Here is a 20,815-nt window from a genome sequence, read left to right on the forward strand (position 1 = left end):
CCCAGATTGATCTATAGATTCAACATAATCCCTATAAACATCCTGGCAGATTTTCTGAAGAAATTGAAAAGGTGATTCCAAAGTTGATATGAAAATACACAAAAATCTAAAATAGCAAAAAAAGTACTGAAAAATTAGAAATCTGAAGGATTTACAACTAGCTGATTCCAAGACTTATGATAAAACCACAGTAATCAAGACAGTGTGGCAGTAGAATAAGGACAATCAGACCAATGATACTGAATAGAATCCAGAAGCAGACATATACATGTTTCGGTCAACTGACTTTTGATGATGATGCCAGGTCAATTCAGTGAGAAAAAGAAAGTGTTTTAAACAAACATTGATATAATAAATATTTATATACAATAAAATAAACCTTAATCCCACCCAGATGTTTATATAGAATAAAATAAACCTCAACCCCATCTCATTCTATCAAAAAGTTGGTCTGAGACAGATGATAGACCTCAATAAACATACCACCCAGAATCATAAAGCTTCTAGAAGAAAACATAAAAGAATATCTTTGTGACCTTGGGGTAGACAAACTAAAAATTAATAAAATTCAACTTCCTCAAAATTAAACATTTCTGCTCACCAAAAGACACCATTAAGAAAACAAATAAACCATAGAATAGGAACAAATATTTGCAGCATGTATCTAAGGACGTGTATGCAGAATATACAAAGAACTCCTATACAAATCAACAGCCAAACAATCCTCCAATACAGAAATGAGTAAAAAACTTCAACAGATACTTCACAGGAAGAAAATGAATGGTCAATCAACACATGAAAAGGTGATTAACAATATTAGTCAGTGAGGAAATGCAAACTAAACCCACAATGAAATACCACTCCACATCCAGTAGAATGGCTAGAAAAAATGGCCAACGCCAATCGTGCCATGTGGAGGAACTGTAACTTTCACACATTGCTGGACAGTGTGTCAAATGGTGCTATCACTTTGGAAAACTCAACACAGTTTCTTACTAAGTCTCTACTATGACAACCCACTTTTAGGTTGTTTACCCAAAAGAAATGAAAAGATAGGTCCACACAAAGGCCTGTAAAAGAATGTTTACAGCAGCCTTATGCATTATAGCCAAAAAAATGGGAACACTTAAATGTCCACCAACAGGATGGATAAGCCAGTGGAGGTACTTTGATGCAATGCAATACCGTTCAGCAATGAAGAAGAACACAGCCAGGGTAAGTCTCAAAAAAAAAATGTGTTAAGCAAAGGAAACAAAGCCAGCTAAAAACATAACTTAAAAGAGAAACCTATTTAAAGATAAACTGAGGATTTGCTCCATGTTTGACACTAGGTATATATATATGCTTATTAAATTTAGCATCTGTGACTTAATATTTTACCTCCAATATTAGTTTGTGGGATGTAGGAATTGAGCAACGTGACACATGAGCAAATTTTTAAACTAGCTTGACAAGATACTCATCTGCCAGAAGTTTCAGATTTTTTTCCAGTTACTAAACGACAAATAAAATTTCTTAGCCTGTTTTCCCACCTATAAAATGGGGCTCTGACTATCTTTCTTGTTAGAGTTACTGGTTTATATGTGCTTACTCAGCACAGTCTACATCACATAATAAGAGCTCAAAAATTAGCTATTACTACAACGATTACACTACTGCTGCTGCTGCTATTATTACTGTGAAATAACAAAAGGCAGAATGGTTTAATAAGACAATTTTTTTGTGAAGTCTTAAAGGAATATACATTTTTTTCCTCTGACAAGATGCAGACCAATGGAGGAACAGAAGAAAACTGCTGAAACAACCCATAAATAATGCAGATAATTCAGAGAAAAGAGTACACTGGTACAATCTGTACAAGGGACTCGGTAGGGTCTTCAGTGCTGGCCCAACTAGCTACTGATCTTCTGGCTGTCACTATGGAGGGGAAGGAGCCTTGACAGAGCAGCAGGGGAGTGGTCTGGGATGGTGACCAAAGGCTACCACCTTTGGTCAAGTGGTGGGGGGCTTTCTCCTTGGTCACACTGCACAGTAGACTGACCTGATGCCCTCCAAGGCTGTCCTGGCTGTCAGATTACTCCAGCAATTCCACAAATCCCATGACAGTCTAGAGGTGAGAGTCCTTAAACCACTGGTTGACTGGCTGCCTTGAAAAAGACACATTTACAATGGGATTTGGAGAAAACAAAGGGCTTAAATTCTAGAATGCCACTATTTTTAATGTGGTCTTAGATGGGTTTTATTTTATCCTTTTTTTTTTTTTTTTTTTGACAGAGTCTCACTCCATCACCCAGGCTGGAGTGCAGTGGCACGTTCTCAACTCACCACAACCTCTACCTTCCAGGCTCAAATGATTCTTGTGCCTCAGCCTCCCAAGTAGCTGGAATTACAGGCGTGCACCACTATACCCAGCTAATTTTTGTATTTTTAGTGGAGACGGCGTTTCACCATGTTGACCAGGCTGGTCTCAAACTCCTGATCTTAAGTGCTCCGCCTGCCTCGGCCTCCCAAAGTTCTGGGATTATAGGCATGAGCCACCACACCCAGCCAATTTTATTCTCTTTGTCCAAGTTTTCTTCATCTGCAAAACGGAGAAAATACCACCTTTCTCAAAGACTTATTTCGAAGATTAAATGGGATCACTCATGAGAAAGTGCCTGGCATGAAGCCTGGCACACAGTAGGTGCTCCTCTGGTTTACCACCTAACCTCTAGGCCTTGGTTTTCTTTTCTTTCTTTTTTTTTTTTTGACACAGAGTCTCGCTCTGTCGCCCAGGCTGGAGTGCAGTGGTCAGGTCTCAGCTCACTGCAAGCTCTACCTCCCAGGTTTACGCCATTCTCCTGCCTCAGCCTCCCAAGTAGCTGGGACTACAGGTGCCCGCCACCTCGCCCGTCTAGTTTTTTGTATTTTTTTAGTAGAGACGGGGTTCCACCATGTTAGCCAGGATGGTCTCGATCTCCTGACCTCGTGATCCGCCCGTCTCGGCCTCCCAAAGTGCTGGGATTACAGGCTTGAGCCACCGCACCCGGCCGGCCTTGGTTTTCTTAACTGTAAAATGGCTTTCAGTATCTTTCATTCCAACCCAACACCACAGGGTTCATTCTGGCTTTATCCCTTTCATTCTTCTGAGTGAGAAACCTGGCTTCCAATATCCTTCCAACAATATCTACTACTAAAGTTGTTGCAAATGCTAAAAAAGTAGTAGACCACACTAAAAAAGTAGTAGACCAAAAAGAAGTACCTTATGAAAAATATTATTATATTACTTCCATTTCTCCCTTGGACCCCATTTTTTTTTTTTTTTTTTTTTTAAGATAAGGTCTCACTCTGTTGCCCAGGCTAGAGTGTAGTGTTGTGATCATAGCTCACTGCAGCCTTGAACTCTTGGCCTTAGGTGATCCTCCCACCTCTGCCTCCTGAGAAGCTGGGACTATAGGTGCATGTCACCACACCCAGCTAATTTTTAAATTTTTTGTAGAGATAGGGTCTCACTATGTTGCCCAGGTTGGTCTTAAACTCCTGGCCTCAAGCAATCCTCCCACCTTGGCCTCCCAAAGTGCTGGGATTATAGGTGTGAGCCACTGTGTGCAGCCCCCCACTCTATTTTGACTGGTTATCTCAATAATATCCTTTATAACAAGAGCATCACACATTGCTCCTAACTAGTACTTCTCTTCAGTCTCCTTTGTTTGGAACAGCTCTTCGGTCTCCTTGAGTTTCATGACCTCAACACACAATCATGTGTCACTTATTCTGTAAGGCTCTCTGAATTTGAGTTTGATGTTTCCTCGCGGTTGGATTCAAGTCTTGCTTCTTTGGCAGAAATCACAAAAGTGATGCTTTCTTCTCGCTGCATCCTATTAGGTTGTGTGTTTTACTTTGCCCACTTGATGAAGGTGGTGACTGCCAGGTTTCTCCGCTGTCAAGTTATTCTCTTCTGCTTTGTAATTAGTAAGTACCAGGGGGAGGAGTGCTTTCACACTATGTATCAATTTCAATCTTTCAATTTATTCATTTACTTACTCCTATTTAGATGGATTCATAATGTCCTATCTCATTGAATGGGTTATAAGGTGCTACTGTCATTTATTTTTATGCTTAAGTTATCTCTGATTTGGCCAGTAGACGCCGCTTCAAATTGATGGCTGTGTCCTTTAGACACGTCCTACCATTCTGAGCCCTTCCTTGTTCCAGGTTTATTTTATATGTTTCCTGCTCCAGTTTAAGAATCAGCCATTACTCTAAGAGGCCTGGCTCCCTGAAGGTGAAATTGGTATTCAGAAGACAAGATCTGTGTGCTAACTATGCTTATTGCTATTACAGTGTCACTGTTTCCAGGCCTTCTCAGTGGCCAGAGCAAGAAAATACATGCATGCATTTTCATACATGTGTATAAATGTGTACATATACACACTTTTACAACCACAGGTACTTCTGTATTGATCTTTGGAAATTGAAAACTGTGAATTCATGCCAGTATCTTTCATTTCCACCCAAGACCACAGACAAGGCTTTTCCCCTTTCACTTCTCCTATAGTAAGAAACCTAGCTTTCAATATCCTCCTTTATTTATTTAGAGACAGTGTCTGGCTCTGTTGCTCAGGCTGGAGTACAGTGGCTCAATATCAGCTCACTGCCACCTGCGCCTCCTGAATCAAGTGATTCTGGTGCCTCAGTCTCCCAAGTGGCTGGGACTACAGGTCATGCTAATTTTTCTTTTAGTAGAGACGGGGTTTTACCATATTGCCCAGTCTGGTCCCGAACTCCTGGCCTCAAGCAATCCAACTGCCTTGGCCTCCCAGAATGCTGGGATTACAGGCGTGAGCCACCACACCCAGCCGCCTCCTTTATTTATTATTTCATCTATTCTCCTAAATGTAACCACCCGCCTCTAATACCCCCCTCCATTCCTCTCCAGCACGGATCAGTCCCTCTCCTGACTTAGGCTATAACTGCCCATGCTAAGCCACCTTCTCCCTGCTTGGGTCAGGCACCCTGCCCTGGAAAACTGCTGCTCCCCACCACTGCAGACGCCCACCTTACCCCTGCCTCACTGCATGGCTTCAGGACTGACTTCTTCAAGAAGTCAAAGGGCTTCACCGACTTTTAAATAAAGGACTCCTTTAATGTCTGTCATCCTTTGTGTCCAGAGGATGCTAATGTACGAGTTTCCAATTTAAAATGAATCAAAGACTACAGTGCAGCAGACTCAAAGTTGAGTGCCTTTCTTTTTTTAAGTGATAAAAACACATTCTAATTATATACAGAATGTCTACTAAAGTCCTCAGGGAAATTACACATTAACTAGTTGAAGCCAATTTGGGGGAAAGAAAGCAATTTTCAAAAAGCCATCAGAAAGATCGGTTTATGCCCCATGATTTATTTAAACTGATTTCTCTAACTGAAAGCTGAATATTTCAGAACTGCAATCAAACAATTTCTACCTGGCCAGCATCTGTTTCCAGGTCCCTTATTAGAAAACCCTCAGGGTTCTATTTAAAATTTAAAAAGAACCACAAAGAGATAGAAGAGAGGAAGAGAGACAGATTTTTCAGTTTTGAGACAAGAAAATATGTGGGAGGTTTTTGCAAACCTTAAATACAGCCTGCTACAGTCATTAGACAAAAGTAATTTTCCGATTTCAGTGTGACTCTTATACAGCCGTACCTTGTTTCAGTATGCCTTGCTTCACTGCACTCTGCGGATACTGCATTTTTCATTTGTTTTTACAAATGGAGGGTTTGTGGCAACACTGCATGGAGCAAATCTACTGACGCCGTGTTTCCAACAACATGTACTCACTTTGTGTCTCTGTGTCACATTTTGGTAATTCTCAAAATACTTCAAACTTTTTCATTATTATTATATTTCTATGATCTGTGATCAGTAATCTCTGATGTGACTTTTGTAACTGTTTTGGAGTGCCCAAAGCTCGTTCACATAAGATGGCATACTTCTTAAGTGTTGTGCTCTGAGTGCTTCCCGGCCCAGTTGTTCCCAACTCTCTGCCTCTCCTCGGGCCTTCCTATTCCTGGGGACATAATCCAGGCCAATGAATAAGCCAGCAATGGCCTCTAAGTGTTTAAGTGAAAGAAGAGTTGCATGTCACTCACTTGAAGTCAAAAGCTAGAAATTATGAATCTTAGGAAGAAGGCGGGTCAAAAGCCGAGACAGGCTAAAAGTTAGACCTCTTGTGCCAGTCAGTCAGTCAAGCTGTGAATGTAAAGGAAAAGTTACTAAAGGAAATTAAAGCACTACTCCAGTGAATATCCAAATGATAAGAAAGCAAAACAGCCTTACTGCTGATGGGAGAAAGTGTGAGTGGTCTGGAGAGATCAAATCAGTCACAACATTCCCTTAAGCCAAAGTCTAATTCAGCGCAAGGCCCTAACTAACTCTCTTTGATTCTGTAAAGGCTAAGAAAGGTGAGGAAGCTGCATAAGAAAAGTTGAAAGCTAGCAGAGGTTGGTTCATGACATTTAAAAAAGTCAATTCCATAATGTAAAAGTGCAAGGTAAAATAGCAAGTGCTGACACAAAAGCCGCAATCTGTTATCCAGAAGATCTAACTAAGATAATTGATCAAAGTGGCTATACTAAACAACAGATTTTCAATTTACATAAAACAGCCTTCTATTGGAGGTAGATCCCATTTAGGACTTCCATAGCTACAGAGGAGAAGTCAATGGCTGGCTTCAATGCTTCAAAGAATAGGCTGACTTGCTTGTTAAGGGCTAATGCAGCAGATGATTTTAAGCTGAAGCCAATGCTCACTTACCATTCCAAAAATCTTGGGCATGGTGGCACATGCCTGTAGTTCCAGCTACTCGAGAGGCTAAGGTGGGAGGACTGCTTGAGCCCAGGAGTTCAAGGCTGCAGTAAGCCATGACTGCCACTGCACTCCAGCCTGGGTGGCAGAGTGAGACCCTAACTCAAAATAAACAAAAAAACCTCACATTTCACAAGGCTACAGTTGCTACAGATAGTGATTCCTCTGGCAGATCTGGGTAAAGTAAATTGAAAACCTTCTGAAAAGGATTCACCATCTTAGACGCCATTAAGAACATTCGTGATTCATGGGGGGAGGTCAAAATATCAACTTTAACAGGAGTTTGGAAGAAGTGGGTTCCAACACTCATGAATAATTTTGAGGGGTTCAAGACTTCAACGGAGGAAGTCACTACAGATGTGGTGGAAATAGCCAGAGAACTAAGATTGGAAGTGGAGCCTGAAGATGGGGCTGAACTGCTGCAATCTCACGATCACACTTGAATGGATGAAGAGCTGCTTATTATGGATGAACCAAGAAAATGGTTTCTTGAGATGGAATCTGCTCTTGGTGAAGAGACTGTGAACACTGTTGAAATAACAAGGAAGGGCTTAGAATATTGAATAAACTTGGTTGACAAAGTGGCAACAGGGTTTGAGAGGACTGACCCCAATGTTGAAGAAGTTCTGCTATGGGTAAAATGCTATCAAACAGCACTGCACACAATAGAGAAATCTTTCGTGAAAGGAAGAATCAGTTGATGCAGCGAACTTCATTGTTGTCTTATTTTAAAAACTGCTACAACCACCCCAACCTTCAGCAATCCCCACCCTAAATCAGTCAGTAGACATCAACACTGAGGCAAGGCCTTCTACCAGCAAAAAGATTACAACTCACCTAAGGCTCAGACAAACATTAGCATTTTCAGCAATAAAGTATGTTCTGATTAAGGTATGCACATGACTTTTTTAGACATAATGCTATTGCACACTTTATAGTATAAACAAAGCTTTTATATGCACTAGGAAACCAAAATGTTTCTGTGACTTGCTTTATTGTGATATTCACTTTGTTGCTGTCTGGAACCACACTTGTGATATCTCCGAGGTACACCTGTACTTCTTTTATGCCTCCAACAAAGGCTCTGGGTAGAAAGAAGATACTTTTGATATATAATATCATGGTACTATAATTTTAAAACTAGCTTTCAGACAAACGTATCCACTCAGGCACAGGTACCGTGAACCCCAAAAGCAGGAGATGTTTCACACTGCCTCAGTGACGCCACCTTCACCACCACTCAGTCACTCACTCAACTTACTGGACATATACTACATACTAGGTGACTTTCTAACCCAGCGCTACTCCAAGTGTGGTCCATGGAACAGAACCAAACCATGGACTGTCTGTTACTGGTCTGCTACAAGGTAAGTACAAAAGTGAAGAGTAAGCATCAAGAAACATTTATAGCAATCTGACATTGCCATTTAATCAGTGGTCTCATTTTGCTGGACAGAGCATAGACAAGCTCAGGAGTTGTCAGACTACTGTGGTGAGTTACTGTGGCTGCAGTCCAGGCATCCCGGACCTTGAATGCCATGCTGTTTAGCCTTTGTAAGACATGGAAGCAAGGGAGTGATAAAATCACACGTACATTTTAGTCAGATGCCTTGTGCCTAAAGACGAGGAAAGGACAAGAAGGAGGGCGTTGAATGAACTACACTGTGAAGGGTCACATCATTATTTCCCTCAAGGTCTTTTGCACAAAGTAATTGGCACAGGGCAGCTAACGATGTGGCAGGAGACAAGGCTATACTTTGCTGTCTAAATGAGAACAATTCCCATCTGACCAATTTTAATGTGTATTTTAGTCGAGACCTCTGCTGAGAAACAGGAACTAAGGTAGCAGCAAAAATCTCTTCTTCCTTTACTTGGGTACCTGTTAAGTCCACTTGGGATAGTGAAGGAGAAATCTGCATTCCTCTCCCAGGTAAGTGTGAGACCCAGTGACCACCACAGCATCTTGATGACAAATCACACATCATCAGAGGCCTACCTCCTCCTCCATAACATCTTGGAGCTAACTGGTCTCACTGTGCCCCAGACCTTCAGCTCAAACTCTTCCCCAGGTGTGGACTGCTTTCTATCTAATTCACACACCCAGATATTTTTGTTTTGACAGCCAACACAAATCCCATTGCTTGAGAAATCTGCTCCAATTACCCTGAGATTCAAATCTTGATTCAGCTGTGATGCTGGACAGCTAACCCAAACTTGCCGAGCCCCAATACCCTAATTCAGAAAATGAAATACTAATATTTATTGATATGGTGGCTTTTTGAGGATTAATGAAATAAAATAATATACTGCCTGGCACATGGTAAATGCTTAATGGTAGAAAATATTAATAGTACAAATTAACATTTATTAACTCACTGTAAGTGTTTTATCTGTATCTTCATTTTGTTCTCACAACAACACTACAAGTTAGGTACTATTAGTTTTCCCATTTTATAGGTAAGGAAACAAAAGCACAGAAAAGTTAAGCAATCTGCTCAAAGTCACATAGTTTTAAAGTGGCAGAGCCAGGATTCAAACACAGGCTGTCTGGCTGCAGAGTCTGGCTCTTAGGCACCATACTATGCCACTTGATTGTACCATTTCCCCCTCTGAGCTTACTACCAACTTTGCTAATTACGACATATCCTGATTAAGCTAATTTTTCATGTTTAAAAGCAACCCAGTCTGCCTCTAAGCTCCCTAAGTGCAAAGACTTAATCTATGGCTTCATTCAATCTACTCTCTCAGTGCATTATATAATAGTAGCTATTGCTGACAGATAACTTGACTGATCTGCTTACTATCTTCCATAAATGCTTCTATTTGTTGGCATTAACAATTTCAAATCTGTTTCACAAATGTGCAGAAAAGGGTTCACATAGTAGGCCTGAGACTGCTATCCTTAGAAAGGCCTGCTTGCAAGGTTAACCCTTGCCTGGTGTCTGAGAAGTTGGACTTTGGCAGAATTTATGCCATCCAAATTGATAAAAACAGGTCACCGTGCCTGAACTGTTTTGCAAAAAAAATGCAGTTTTAATGCAGTTCAGTGCAGTACATCTGCATTCCTCCTGGGAGTCTAGAGTTTTGGTACATGCCAGGTGTGAGGTGCCTACGTGACCAACCCCTAACAGAATTCTTGGGCAGTGAGTCACTAATGAGCTTCCCTGGTAGACAACACTTCACATGCTTTCATAGGTCACATGCTGTGCGACTCCACTGGGACAGGACTCTTAGAAGCTCATGCCTGGTTTCCTCTGGACTTTTGTCTCACGTGCCTTTTCCTTTGCTGTTTTGCTTCGTATCCTTTCAGTGTGACAAATCATAGACAGGAGCAGGACTGTATGTTGAGTCCTATGAGACCTCCTAGTGACTCCTAGAACCAGAGAGTAGTGCTAGGGACCCCTGACACAATAAGAATTTAAAAAATGTGGGCCGGGCATGGTGGCTCACGCCTGTAATCCAGCACTTTGGCAAGTCAAGGCAGGAGGATTGCTTGAGTCCAAGAGTTTGACACCAGCCTGGGCAACATAGTGACATCCCACCTCTATAAAATAAAATTTAAAAATAGGCAGACATGGTGGCACATGACTGTAATCCCAGCTACTTAGATGGCTAAGGTGGGAGGATTGTTTGAGCCCAGGAGGTCATGCCACTGCACTCCAACCTGGGAGATAGGGTGAGACCCTGTCTCAAAAATAAATAAATAAATAGATAGATAGATAGATAGATAGATAGATAGATAGATAGATAAATAAATGTGTCCCCAAACAGTTATGTGATGCTATCTTCTGAAAGAACATCCTAAAACATTTCCAAAGCTAGTCTAGAAATGGTCCAGGTTTGGACATTTGTTCACCAATATATTCAATCTCCAAGACTGGCCGAGCTGCAGTGGGAACAACCATGAGGACACAGCTCTTGCATTCCAGATGCTCACGTGAGCCCAGAGGGGAAGACAGGCAGGCACCATGGGAAATACAGTAGTCTGGCCCTGCTGCTTCCTGGCTGTGTGGCCTTGGATGGGTCACTTACCCTGCTGGAGAGTCACTGTCCTTACCTGCTGATGGGCCTCCTCAGAGTGCCTGCACAGAACAGGTAGTGGGGTTGGAGGAAGGTGAGCACTCACAGCACGTGGCATCAAGCAAGTCTGTCACAGGTGACCTGAGGACAGCCTCACAGTGGCCTGCTTGCTGTGCCCTAGCTCTTCTCTCAGGAATACACTTTCAGGGACAACAAGAAGGGGTATGGGGGTCAAAGAGATTGAGGTAAAATGGCTCAAAATGTGCCAGCCTCATCAGTTTATTAAGAGACAAAATGGGCAAGAGCACAGATTTTGGACCAACAGCCTGCTTGGGCTGAAACCCCAGCTACGCAGCCTGTGGAACTGTGAGACCTTGGGTGAGTGGCCAAGCCTCCTGAGCCTCAATTTCCTCATTTGTAAAATGAGGGAGGAATCAGTACCTGCCTCATGAGGGTTTGTTGTGGGCTAATAAAGTGACTAGCATGGTGCCTGGCACACAGTGAGTGCCCCATAGCGCTAGCTATGGCATTTTGTGAAGAAGTTCAAATATGGTAAGTTGCATAGGGTAAGTGCTCTACAAACTTTAACTGCTATTATTAGTAGTACTATTATTAAGAAACACCAATGAAAGCAATACTTACAATCTTTTCTTATCCACCACTCTTTTAACTCGGATGGCTCTCTGTTCTGAGTAAAGTTTACAGACTCCTGTTGCAGGGGAAAATACCAGAAGAAAGACTGCTTAAAACAGCTTCTCAGGCAAAGGCATCATTAAATATAATGAGACACTACAGTCTTCAGCTAGCAAAGCTAAATTCTGCATCACATCTATTGTGAAATGCCACATTTGACCTTTAAAAGAAAATGAAATACTTTTTAAGTAATCTTCAATGAAATCCAAAACAGCAGTCCTGTGTTCCTTCACTTGCTGGGAATGTATCTCCTTGTGAGCTGTAACAGAAAAGGACAATGTTCAGGTCTTCGCATTCAATTATCCTAAAGAGCAATTCATCAGCTTCCTCACAACACTTTCTTTATTGAGAGTATTTTTTAAAACACAGCTATAAAACAAGTCTCGTGTCAAGACACTACATTTTTAGAAGAGTAAGATTTATTAGGCTTCACAAGAGTGAAAGATTAAACCTGTAGAAAAACTATAGTCAAATAATTTATGGTTTATCAGAACACTTAAGGATAGTATTTGATGCAGCCACTTCTTGAATGCTGACCCCCATCTGTGTTAACAGCATCCAATGCTCAAGCTGACCTTCAGGGAACATGTTTAAATAATTGAAATCACACACTCCTCCCTGCCTGAACCTGTGCTGCTTTTCAGCCTTTGGTGCCCCATCCTCTCCCCCAGGCCACTCACATTCTGAGGGTCCCTTAGACAATGAGTCAAACTTTCCGTCTCCAGGAAACCTTCTATGACTCCTAGCCACACAGATGCCTTTCTCCTGGGATCCACCACACAGAAATGTGCTAAAAGGCCTTACCAGACCTGAAGTCTGTGCCACTGGTTTTGGTAAGACAGTGACCACTGACTGAGAGATTGACTGCCTACTGTGTGCAGGTGCTCTGCTAGCACTTTACATATGTACTGCTAGTAACTAAAATAGCAATTCCGAGTTTCCTCATTTCACACATGAAGAAATTAAGGTTCAGAGGCAATAAATAGCCCAAGGTTAGATGGTTTCATATGTAAATGTAGGTTTTGTTAATATTCCTGTGTATTTTTTAGGTCTCTCAATGAATATATATGCCCTTAAGGGTAGAGGGCATGATTTCTGTCTTTACTATAGGGCTGCCTAACCCAAGATTCATGTGGGGGACTCAGGAGCTCTGTGAAATTGCATATAGAATTTTGTGTATGTACATTTTTCTGGCAAGAATGCCTATTGCTTCCATCAGAGTCTCCAAGTGGTCCATCAGCATTCTAATAAAAACCTCCCAAACAGAAGTCTGTGTTGTGAGCACAACAGCATCTGGCAGCTTTGAACTCTACTTACTATTTAATGTACTCTGTATCTGCCTAAGCAAATTAAAAAAGAATCAAGAAAGAGGCGTGACTTGGGAAGCCACCTCATTGTCTCAGTGAGAATTAAACATCAATGAAAGTGAGATAATAAGCACCCTAGTGCCAGATATGGTTCTAAGCATGCTGTAAGAATTTAACTTAATTATCATAACAACCCTAGAGATACATCCCCTAATTGTCTGCATTTCATAGACAAAAAACAAGGCCCAGGGAGACTAAGTGACTTGCAGAGGGCTATATGACTCGGACGGGTGGAGTTGGGGTACCACCTAGGCAGTCCTGGATCCAGAGCCTTCCTAACCTTAAGGTTTGATAGGAAAGTTTACTTGAATATTACAAGTAGAGAGCTTAAGTACCCCGGGCTGCTGTCAACCCCTATCCCACTAAATGCCACACAGAACAGAGGCACACATAAGCATACACACATACACACCCACACACATACAATTTGCCACACAGAACAGACGCGCACGTGGCGCTAGGTAAAGTTTTGGTTCTGTTTGGAGAGGTCCTTTCCATCTCCCTGCTCCCATTGGTTTAACTTGAAAGATGCAGCCTTTTCAGTACTTTTAACAGCTTTGGTTAAAACACTGATAAGAAAGAAAAGATTTTAATGTTTTGAAACCTAAATCAACATAAGAAGAGAGAATTTTAACCGGCCACACCATATGAATTCTGTTTAACTACCTGCTATATTCATGGTTGCACGTTTGCATCTTTCAGAGCACTTTACCTTCTGTTCGTAGTTGTTGAATTGCTTCTGAACAGGTCCTCATAAATATCTGGGCATCCTGGTCTATCTGGTCTCGTTCTGTGTCTGTCATCCTCCCATATTCAGACATGGTATGGCTAAAAAAAGACAGCAAAGGAAAGGGCAGCAGCAAATGATAACATAATATAGTCTGAGTGGGATGGGAAGAGAAGAAAAGGCCTCCCTCATCAAGTGACATTTAAGCTGAGACTTGAAGGATGAGAAGGAACAGGCCAGGTGAAAAGGTGAGAGAACCATCTAGATAGATAGATAGTAGAACTAACACATATGAAGGGTGTGTGGTAGAAAACCCTCCGGAATAGACCCAACTGATGTAAGCCAGATGGGGAAAGGGAGAGAGAGGAGGAGCGTGGAGTGAGGGCTGCAGCATAAGCTGGGCTATGAAGAATGTAGGCTCTGCTTTGAGAGCAATGGGGCAGCTACTGAGGGGTCTCACACCACACAATGACCGAATCAGAGGGTGGAGGGTGTTCCCGAAACATTTCAGGCACACTCCCACCTCAGGACCTTTCCATGTGTTGGTTGTCTCCTCCTCTGGAATGTTCTTTCCCCAGATAGCTGCATCAATTGATCCCTTACTTCTTTTAGGTGTTTACTCCATGTTGCCCTCTGAATGAGGCCTTCCCTAATCCTTCTTTACAAACTGTCCCTTCCCTGACATCTTCTATCCCACTTCCCTTCTTCCTTCCCCACAAAGATACTTATCCCACTCTAACATTCCATATATTTTGCGTAATCATTTCTTTTCTTGCCTGTCTCTCCCCCTTGTAAAAATGTAAGTTCCACAAACGCAAGGACTTCTGTTTGTTCACTGCTGTATCCCCATCATCAAGAGCAATGCCTAGCATTTTTAGTAGGCTGATCAATTAATAAATCAGTAATCAAATACTTTTGAATGAACTGAACAAATGAATGAGTTGGAGAATGTGCTTGATACACAGCTACGATTGTGCTGTCTAGTAAGTTCCTCCTGAACCAATTTTTTTCCCCCACCTCAAGACGGGTAGGCATCGCTGTCCCAAAGCCTTCTCTAGGAAACTTCAGGCACAAACAAACAGGGAATACATCCATCCTGAGGACAGGCCCTTCTAAAAAAGAAAGGGGTGAGATGAGCACAGAGTCCTCACTCCCAATCACCTGATAAGCATCCCCTCCTCCCTTGGAGTCACCCCTACCCCACGACCCCCACCCCACTTCCACATTTTCTGAGGGAGAGTTGAAAAGGAAACCCCATAGCCTCCAGCCTCCTAGGGAATAGACGATCCTCTCTCCATGGAACTTGAAGAGTGACATGGAATTAGTTCCTTATTCCAATGCTCCTTAGGATCTTGTTCTGTTAGTTACTTAGGCTTGGGATGGTAACCATGAGAAAATGGACTCCGTCCAAGGGAAGACCCAACAGTGAGACAAAAGCGCCAAGCCAGCAAGCTCAATCCCCTCTCCCCAGCCCCAGCCCACCCCCAATCCCAGATGAATGGCTCCCCTCTGGGGAGGAGCCAGAGTAACAAGCAGAGGGGCCAAAGCCTCAGGTTCATCCCTACTAGGAACCTTCTCATCGGAAATAGAGGCTAACGGGGTCAGGGACAAATGAATCAGAAAGGTACCAACTTAGTGAATATGTACCCTGCAGACAGAAGAGACCTAGAAATGACTAGTTCCAAGAACATTAGATTAACATCCTCCTACTCTATATTTTGATTTAATGGAAACTCAACTCAGTGAAATTGAAAAGGTCTAAAGGTTAATTTGATAAAACTGATTATTCAATTAAAAGGTAATGTTCCTTTAGGAAACATTATATATATACATTAACCTTCTAAATTGAAAATTGACAGTATGGTTATTCTATTAGTAAGAACAACAGAAACCAAGAAAGTTTTTTCTCCCAGATTGTTTTGTTGCCAGGGTATTGTGGAAAAGGTCCATCTACCAGAAGTGGAGACATTATTTTTAATTAAAATCACTCAGAGATCTAGCCCGAGGCTATCTAGGTTACATGCTGTTCTGCTCTAGTAAAATGTCATTATTAAAAAAAATTAAATGGGTCAATAAAGTCTGAGTTCTACATTCTGGAAAAAATTACAGCTTCCTAATTGTGTCAAACTAACAAAGCCTCATAGGTCTGAAGGCAATATTTCTACACATATTCTTTCAATTCCATGATCATACTCCACATAAAATGTTCCTAGGAGCAGGCCAAGGCCTGCACATTGCATTGGGAGGGCAGAAGAGTGAAAAAGAAAGGCTTTAAGCTGTCTACTACCTTTGGGAGGGAGAACTTGATGAGAGATAGTAAGGGTGGCCTTTCTTCATCTGGACAGAACCTGGGCTACCGGAGGGATTGCTTATTCCCTAATCCTCATGTTTCTATGGGAACCAACTTCCCCGAATGACACCTTGCTTCCTCCCAGAGCCTCCTCCCTCTGGCCCCCCGGCAGAAAGCACGGGGTGTGCATTACTCCTCACAGCTTTCTCTCCTCTCTTTTGCCTACTTAGAGACAGCAGAGGTTCTGCTCTGTTCCTCTCTCTCCTATGTTGCAAAGGGGCCTGTCCCTGCTGTCTGTGCTCCAGGGGCTGCGACTGCTCAGTGGCACTAATGGCTGAGTGAGTGTCTAATTCAGGAGCAGAGTATCAGCAAGGCCACCCGCCTGCAAACCTAAGCTTTGTCTGCCGACCTAGATTTTACCAATGATAAAGGGTCTCCACTGTGTTGATCTGACTCCTGCCTCTGTTTCTTTCTTTCTTTCTGCCTCCTCCCAACTCTCTGGCAGAAAACAGAGGTGGGTTTTGTCTTGTTCAATAACCAATACCCTCCAACCCCCAGGAACCGCATCATAGGTCAAATGGGGTTCCAATTCAATTATCATTCACCAAGAGACTTCTATGTGTCAGGAACTCTCATACCCATCTAATTTAATCCTCACAAGAACATTATCCACATTTTATAAAAAAGAAAACTAGCACAAAGGTGAGTTATAGTCATTCACATGATAAATACATGGCAGGATCGGGATTGGAACTTAGGTGTGACTGACCCCAAAGCCCATGCTCTTTCACAGGGACCAAAACAGGGGGTGGAGTAGAATTCAGTATGCATGAGTTGGCAATGAACAACTGGCTTCGGGAAAATGAGTAAAAGACTGAGTTTCTAGCTAAGCACCATGTCATATGCCTACAGTCCCAACTACTCAGGAGGCTGAGGATCACGTGAGCTCAGGATTTTGAAGCTAACCTGGGCAACACTGCAAAACCACCTTTAAAAAAAAAGACTGATCTTCTGTGTCTTTGAACACCTATCTGCAAGCGACAGAGTCATCTTTCTATGTGTGGCACTGTCCGTAGAGTGAGGTCTGAAGGTGAGTTTCGTTTTAAAGACTGCTTGTCCCTGTAGACCAGTACCTTGTCTTATAAAAAGATGATTGTGGTCGCCCTGCAGTGGGGCTTTGTACACATCAAACACTTCATTGCCTAAATGCAGGGACATGCTTTAGAATCTTGCCAATGGCTGGTCGTGATCCTGAATGCCAACGCACAGAAATGATTAAGAAAGAAGAAGAACGTTTGAGGGCTTCCATACGTAGGGAATCTCAGCAGCGCCGAATGAGAGAGAAACAGCACCAGCGGGGGCTGAGTGCCAGTTACCTGGAACCTGATCGATATGATGAGGAGGAGGAAGGCGAGGAGTCCATCAGCTTGGCTGCCATTAAAAACCGATATAAAGGGGGCATTCGAGAGGAACGAGCCAGAATCTATTCATCAGACAGTGATGAGGGGTCAGAAGAAGATAAGGCTCAAAGATTACTCAAAGCAAAGAAACTTACCAGTGATGAGGAGGGTGAACCTTCTGGAAAGAGAAAAGCAGATGATGATAAAGCAAATAAAAAGCATAAGAAGTACGTGATCAGTGATGAAGAAGAAGACGAAGATGATTGAAGTATGAAATATGAAAACATTTTATATATTTTATTGTAGTTATAAATATGTAAACATGAGTTATTTTGATTGAAATGAATCGATTTGCTTTTGTGTAATTTTAATTGTAATAAAACAATTTAAAAGCAAAAAAAAAAAAAAAAAAAAAGACTGAGTTTCTAGAATGAGGCGATGGACCTAACAAGACGAAGACTGCCTCGGGGACAACAGTTCAATCTCCTGAAGTTATCTGCCTGTAAGTGGCAGAGCTGGCACTGGCCCCCAGAGAACCTGATCCTCAGTCCTAGCATTTGCTGCCCTTACAGCTGGGAAAGGGGAAGGCTTAGGCCCTCTTTACTGTACTGAGACGAGAGTCCATGCTGCGGTAGTCTGGGAACACCGAAAAACAGTGTGCAGGAGCCTCCTTTTGCTGTTTGAGTATAATAACTGCCTTAACATCACTATTACATTGAAAGCTTAAAACAACTACAAAGTTCCAGAAGAACACCTGGATGCCACTGTGTTGTTCTTTTCACATTGCATTTCAATCATACTGTCTGCTTTGAACCTCTCCACTGCTACCTGAGTGATTATCCCTCCCACTACCGGCTTTGCAAAGCTTTTCTGAAAAGCGCCAGAGAGTAAACATGTTAGACTTTGTGGGCCTTGTACCCCATCATAGCTACTCAACTCTGCTGTTGTAGCATAAAAGCAGCCCTAGACAATATGTAGACAAATGAACGTGGCTGTGTGCCAATAAAACTTTATTATGGACACTGAAATTTGAATTTCATATAATGTTCACATGTGATAAAATATCGTGACTATTTTTCCCAACATTAAAATATGTAACTACATTTAAATGTATATTTAAAATGTAGATTTGGCCTGTGGCTGTATTTGCTGACCTCTGGTACTGGAGGAAGACACTGAGTTTCACAGATTCATATGGTTTGTGAGGAGTGGTGTGAATCGAACCAGCACTCAAAGCATTTACTTTGCTGGATGTCTTTTCAAGGAAAAGGGAAGTTAAAAAGGGATTTCTATAAAAGATATTTACAACCACTTTGTCAGCCTAAGTTGTCAGACACTAAAGAAAGAAGCTACAAATTGAGAGCTTTATACAAGTTTTGTAACGTTTTACAAAATCCCTGTAGCTTCCATTTTCACAGCCTATCAAATTAGTATTTGATACACATACACACCTTTAGAAATAAAAATGACACTACGATCTAGTGTTAACCAACTATTTTAACTGAGAACTTAAAAATAAGGTTTTCTTGGTACTATGCATCAGAATAATTATATAATTAGTTTAGTATATTCCAAAATAACGCAAATGAAATGCATTTAAAAGCATAAAATTGCCTATGTATGTTAAGTGTAAGCAGACAAAGCATCAAGGATTATTTAAAATTCAACTGGGGTATAATTATTTTTCTCTGTTGGAGAATTTATAGGACATATTTCCATTTTTGCGTATATTGACAAAGTTAAAAAAAAGCAGGATTTATTTTATATTCTCTATCTTTGTGACAGGAAGGCTTCTGAAATACAACCACTCCTTGTTTCATAAAGATGAAATCCTAAAAAGATGCTCCTAATGATGTTACCTTATCTGTCAAATCCAACTTTTTCATTAATTTACATAACACATTTGAAGATAAGTCCTACGGTAAAATGCCATCCTAAAGCCAGTGCAGATGGAGCTAGGGGAAGAGACAGAGACAAGACACCCGTGCTGCCACTGCCTGTGGAGAGCTGGAGTCTATTCCAGAAATTGTTTTAGAAGTGTTGGTTAGAATGTTTTTTTTCTCTTTCTTTCCAAATGGCATTTTTGATGACTCGCATCATTCCTTCATCTGCTCGCTAAATATTTAGTGCGTGAGAAACTATCTTTTTCATCTCTGCATGTTTCACAATAGGGCAGATGCTGCCCACAGGGTGTACGCATGCGCTAACCCCTTTGCATTTGAATTCCCTTCCTTCCTTCTTGCTTTACCTAGGTAACTCTACTCCTTCAGAGCTCTTCTCAAATGTCACTTCTTCAAGGACACTTTCTCTGACAAGGCTAAATTCCTCAAAAGCTACCTGTTCACATTAGTTTCAAAGAACTTCTTGATTTCTGTCTTAAGTTCATTATTTACCCAAGAGTCATTCAGGAACAGGTTGTTCGATTTCCATGTAGTTGTATTCCTGTGGGGTCAGTGGTGACATCCCTCTTAACATTTCTGACTGTGTTTATTTGAATCTTCTCTGTTTTCTTCTTTATTAGTCTAGATAACAGTCTATCTCATTAATGTTTTCCAAAAACCTGGATTTTTCCAAAAAAATGGCTCCTGGATTCATTGATTTTTTTGAAGGGTTTTTTTTTTTTTTTTTTTTTTTTTTTTTGCATCTCTATCTCCTTCAGTTCAGCTCTGATCTTGGTTATTTCTTGTCTTCTGCTAGCTTTGGGGTTAGTTTGCTCTTGGCTCTCTAGTTCTTTTAGTTTTGATGTTAGGTTGTTAACTTGAGATCTTTTTAGCTTTTGATGTGGGCATTTAGTGCTATAAATTTCCCTTTTAACACTGCGTTAGCTGCATCCCAGCGATTCTGGTATGTTGGTATCTTTGTTCTGTTGGTGGGAGCATAAATTAGTTCAACCACTGTGGAAGACAGTGTGGCCATTCCTCAAAGACCTAGAGGCAGAAATACCATTTGACCCAGAAATCCCATTACTGGGTGTCTACCCAAAGGGATATAAATCAATTATAAAGATACATGGACAAGTACTTTTATGTTCATCACTGCATTATTTACAATAGCAAAGACATGTAATCAACCTAAATGCCCATCAATGAATGACAGGCTAGATTAAGAAAATGTGGAACATATACACCATAGAATACCATGCAGCCATAAAAACGAATGAGATCATGTCCTTTGCAGGGACATGGATGGAGCTGGAATCCATTATCCTCAGCAAACTAACCTAGGAACAGAAAACCAAATACCACATGTTCCCACTTATAAATGGGAGCTGAATTATGAGAATGCATGGACACGAGGCGGTGGGGAACAATAAAAACTGGGGCCTGTTGGAGGGTGGGGGGTGGGAGAAGGGAGAGCATCAGGAAGAACAGCTAATGGATGCTGGGTTTAATACCTAGGTGATGGGATGATCTGTGCAGCAAACTACCATGGCACACATTTACCTATGTAACAAACCTGCACATCCTACACATGTACCCCAGAACTTAAA

General features: G+C 41.6%; 1 protein-coding gene across 5 annotated transcripts in view; it reads right to left on the bottom strand.

Moving 5' to 3' along the window:
* Window positions 1-20,815, bottom strand: part of LOC105465850 (syntaxin 18) — a 124,438-nt gene that overhangs the window by 25,985 nt on the left and 77,638 nt on the right. For 4 of the 5 annotated variants that reach the window (XM_011714483.2, XM_071093872.1, XM_071093871.1 and 1 more), the window contains exons 3-5: window positions 13,621-13,736; window positions 11,723-11,800; window positions 11,491-11,557 (exon numbers count right to left, since the gene is read on the bottom strand). In XM_011714483.2, the coding sequence (XP_011712785.1) occupies window positions 11,491-11,557; window positions 11,723-11,800; window positions 13,621-13,736 (261 nt within the window). Of the gene's footprint in view, window positions 1-7,859; window positions 7,913-11,490; window positions 11,558-11,722; window positions 11,801-13,620; window positions 13,737-20,815 lie in introns of all 5 variants that reach the window. The other variant, XM_024787914.2, reaches the window with a different exon arrangement.

This window comes from Macaca nemestrina, chromosome 3, assembly GCF_043159975.1.
Source record: "Macaca nemestrina isolate mMacNem1 chromosome 3, mMacNem.hap1, whole genome shotgun sequence".
Taxonomy (NCBI): Eukaryota; Metazoa; Chordata; class Mammalia; order Primates; family Cercopithecidae; genus Macaca; species Macaca nemestrina.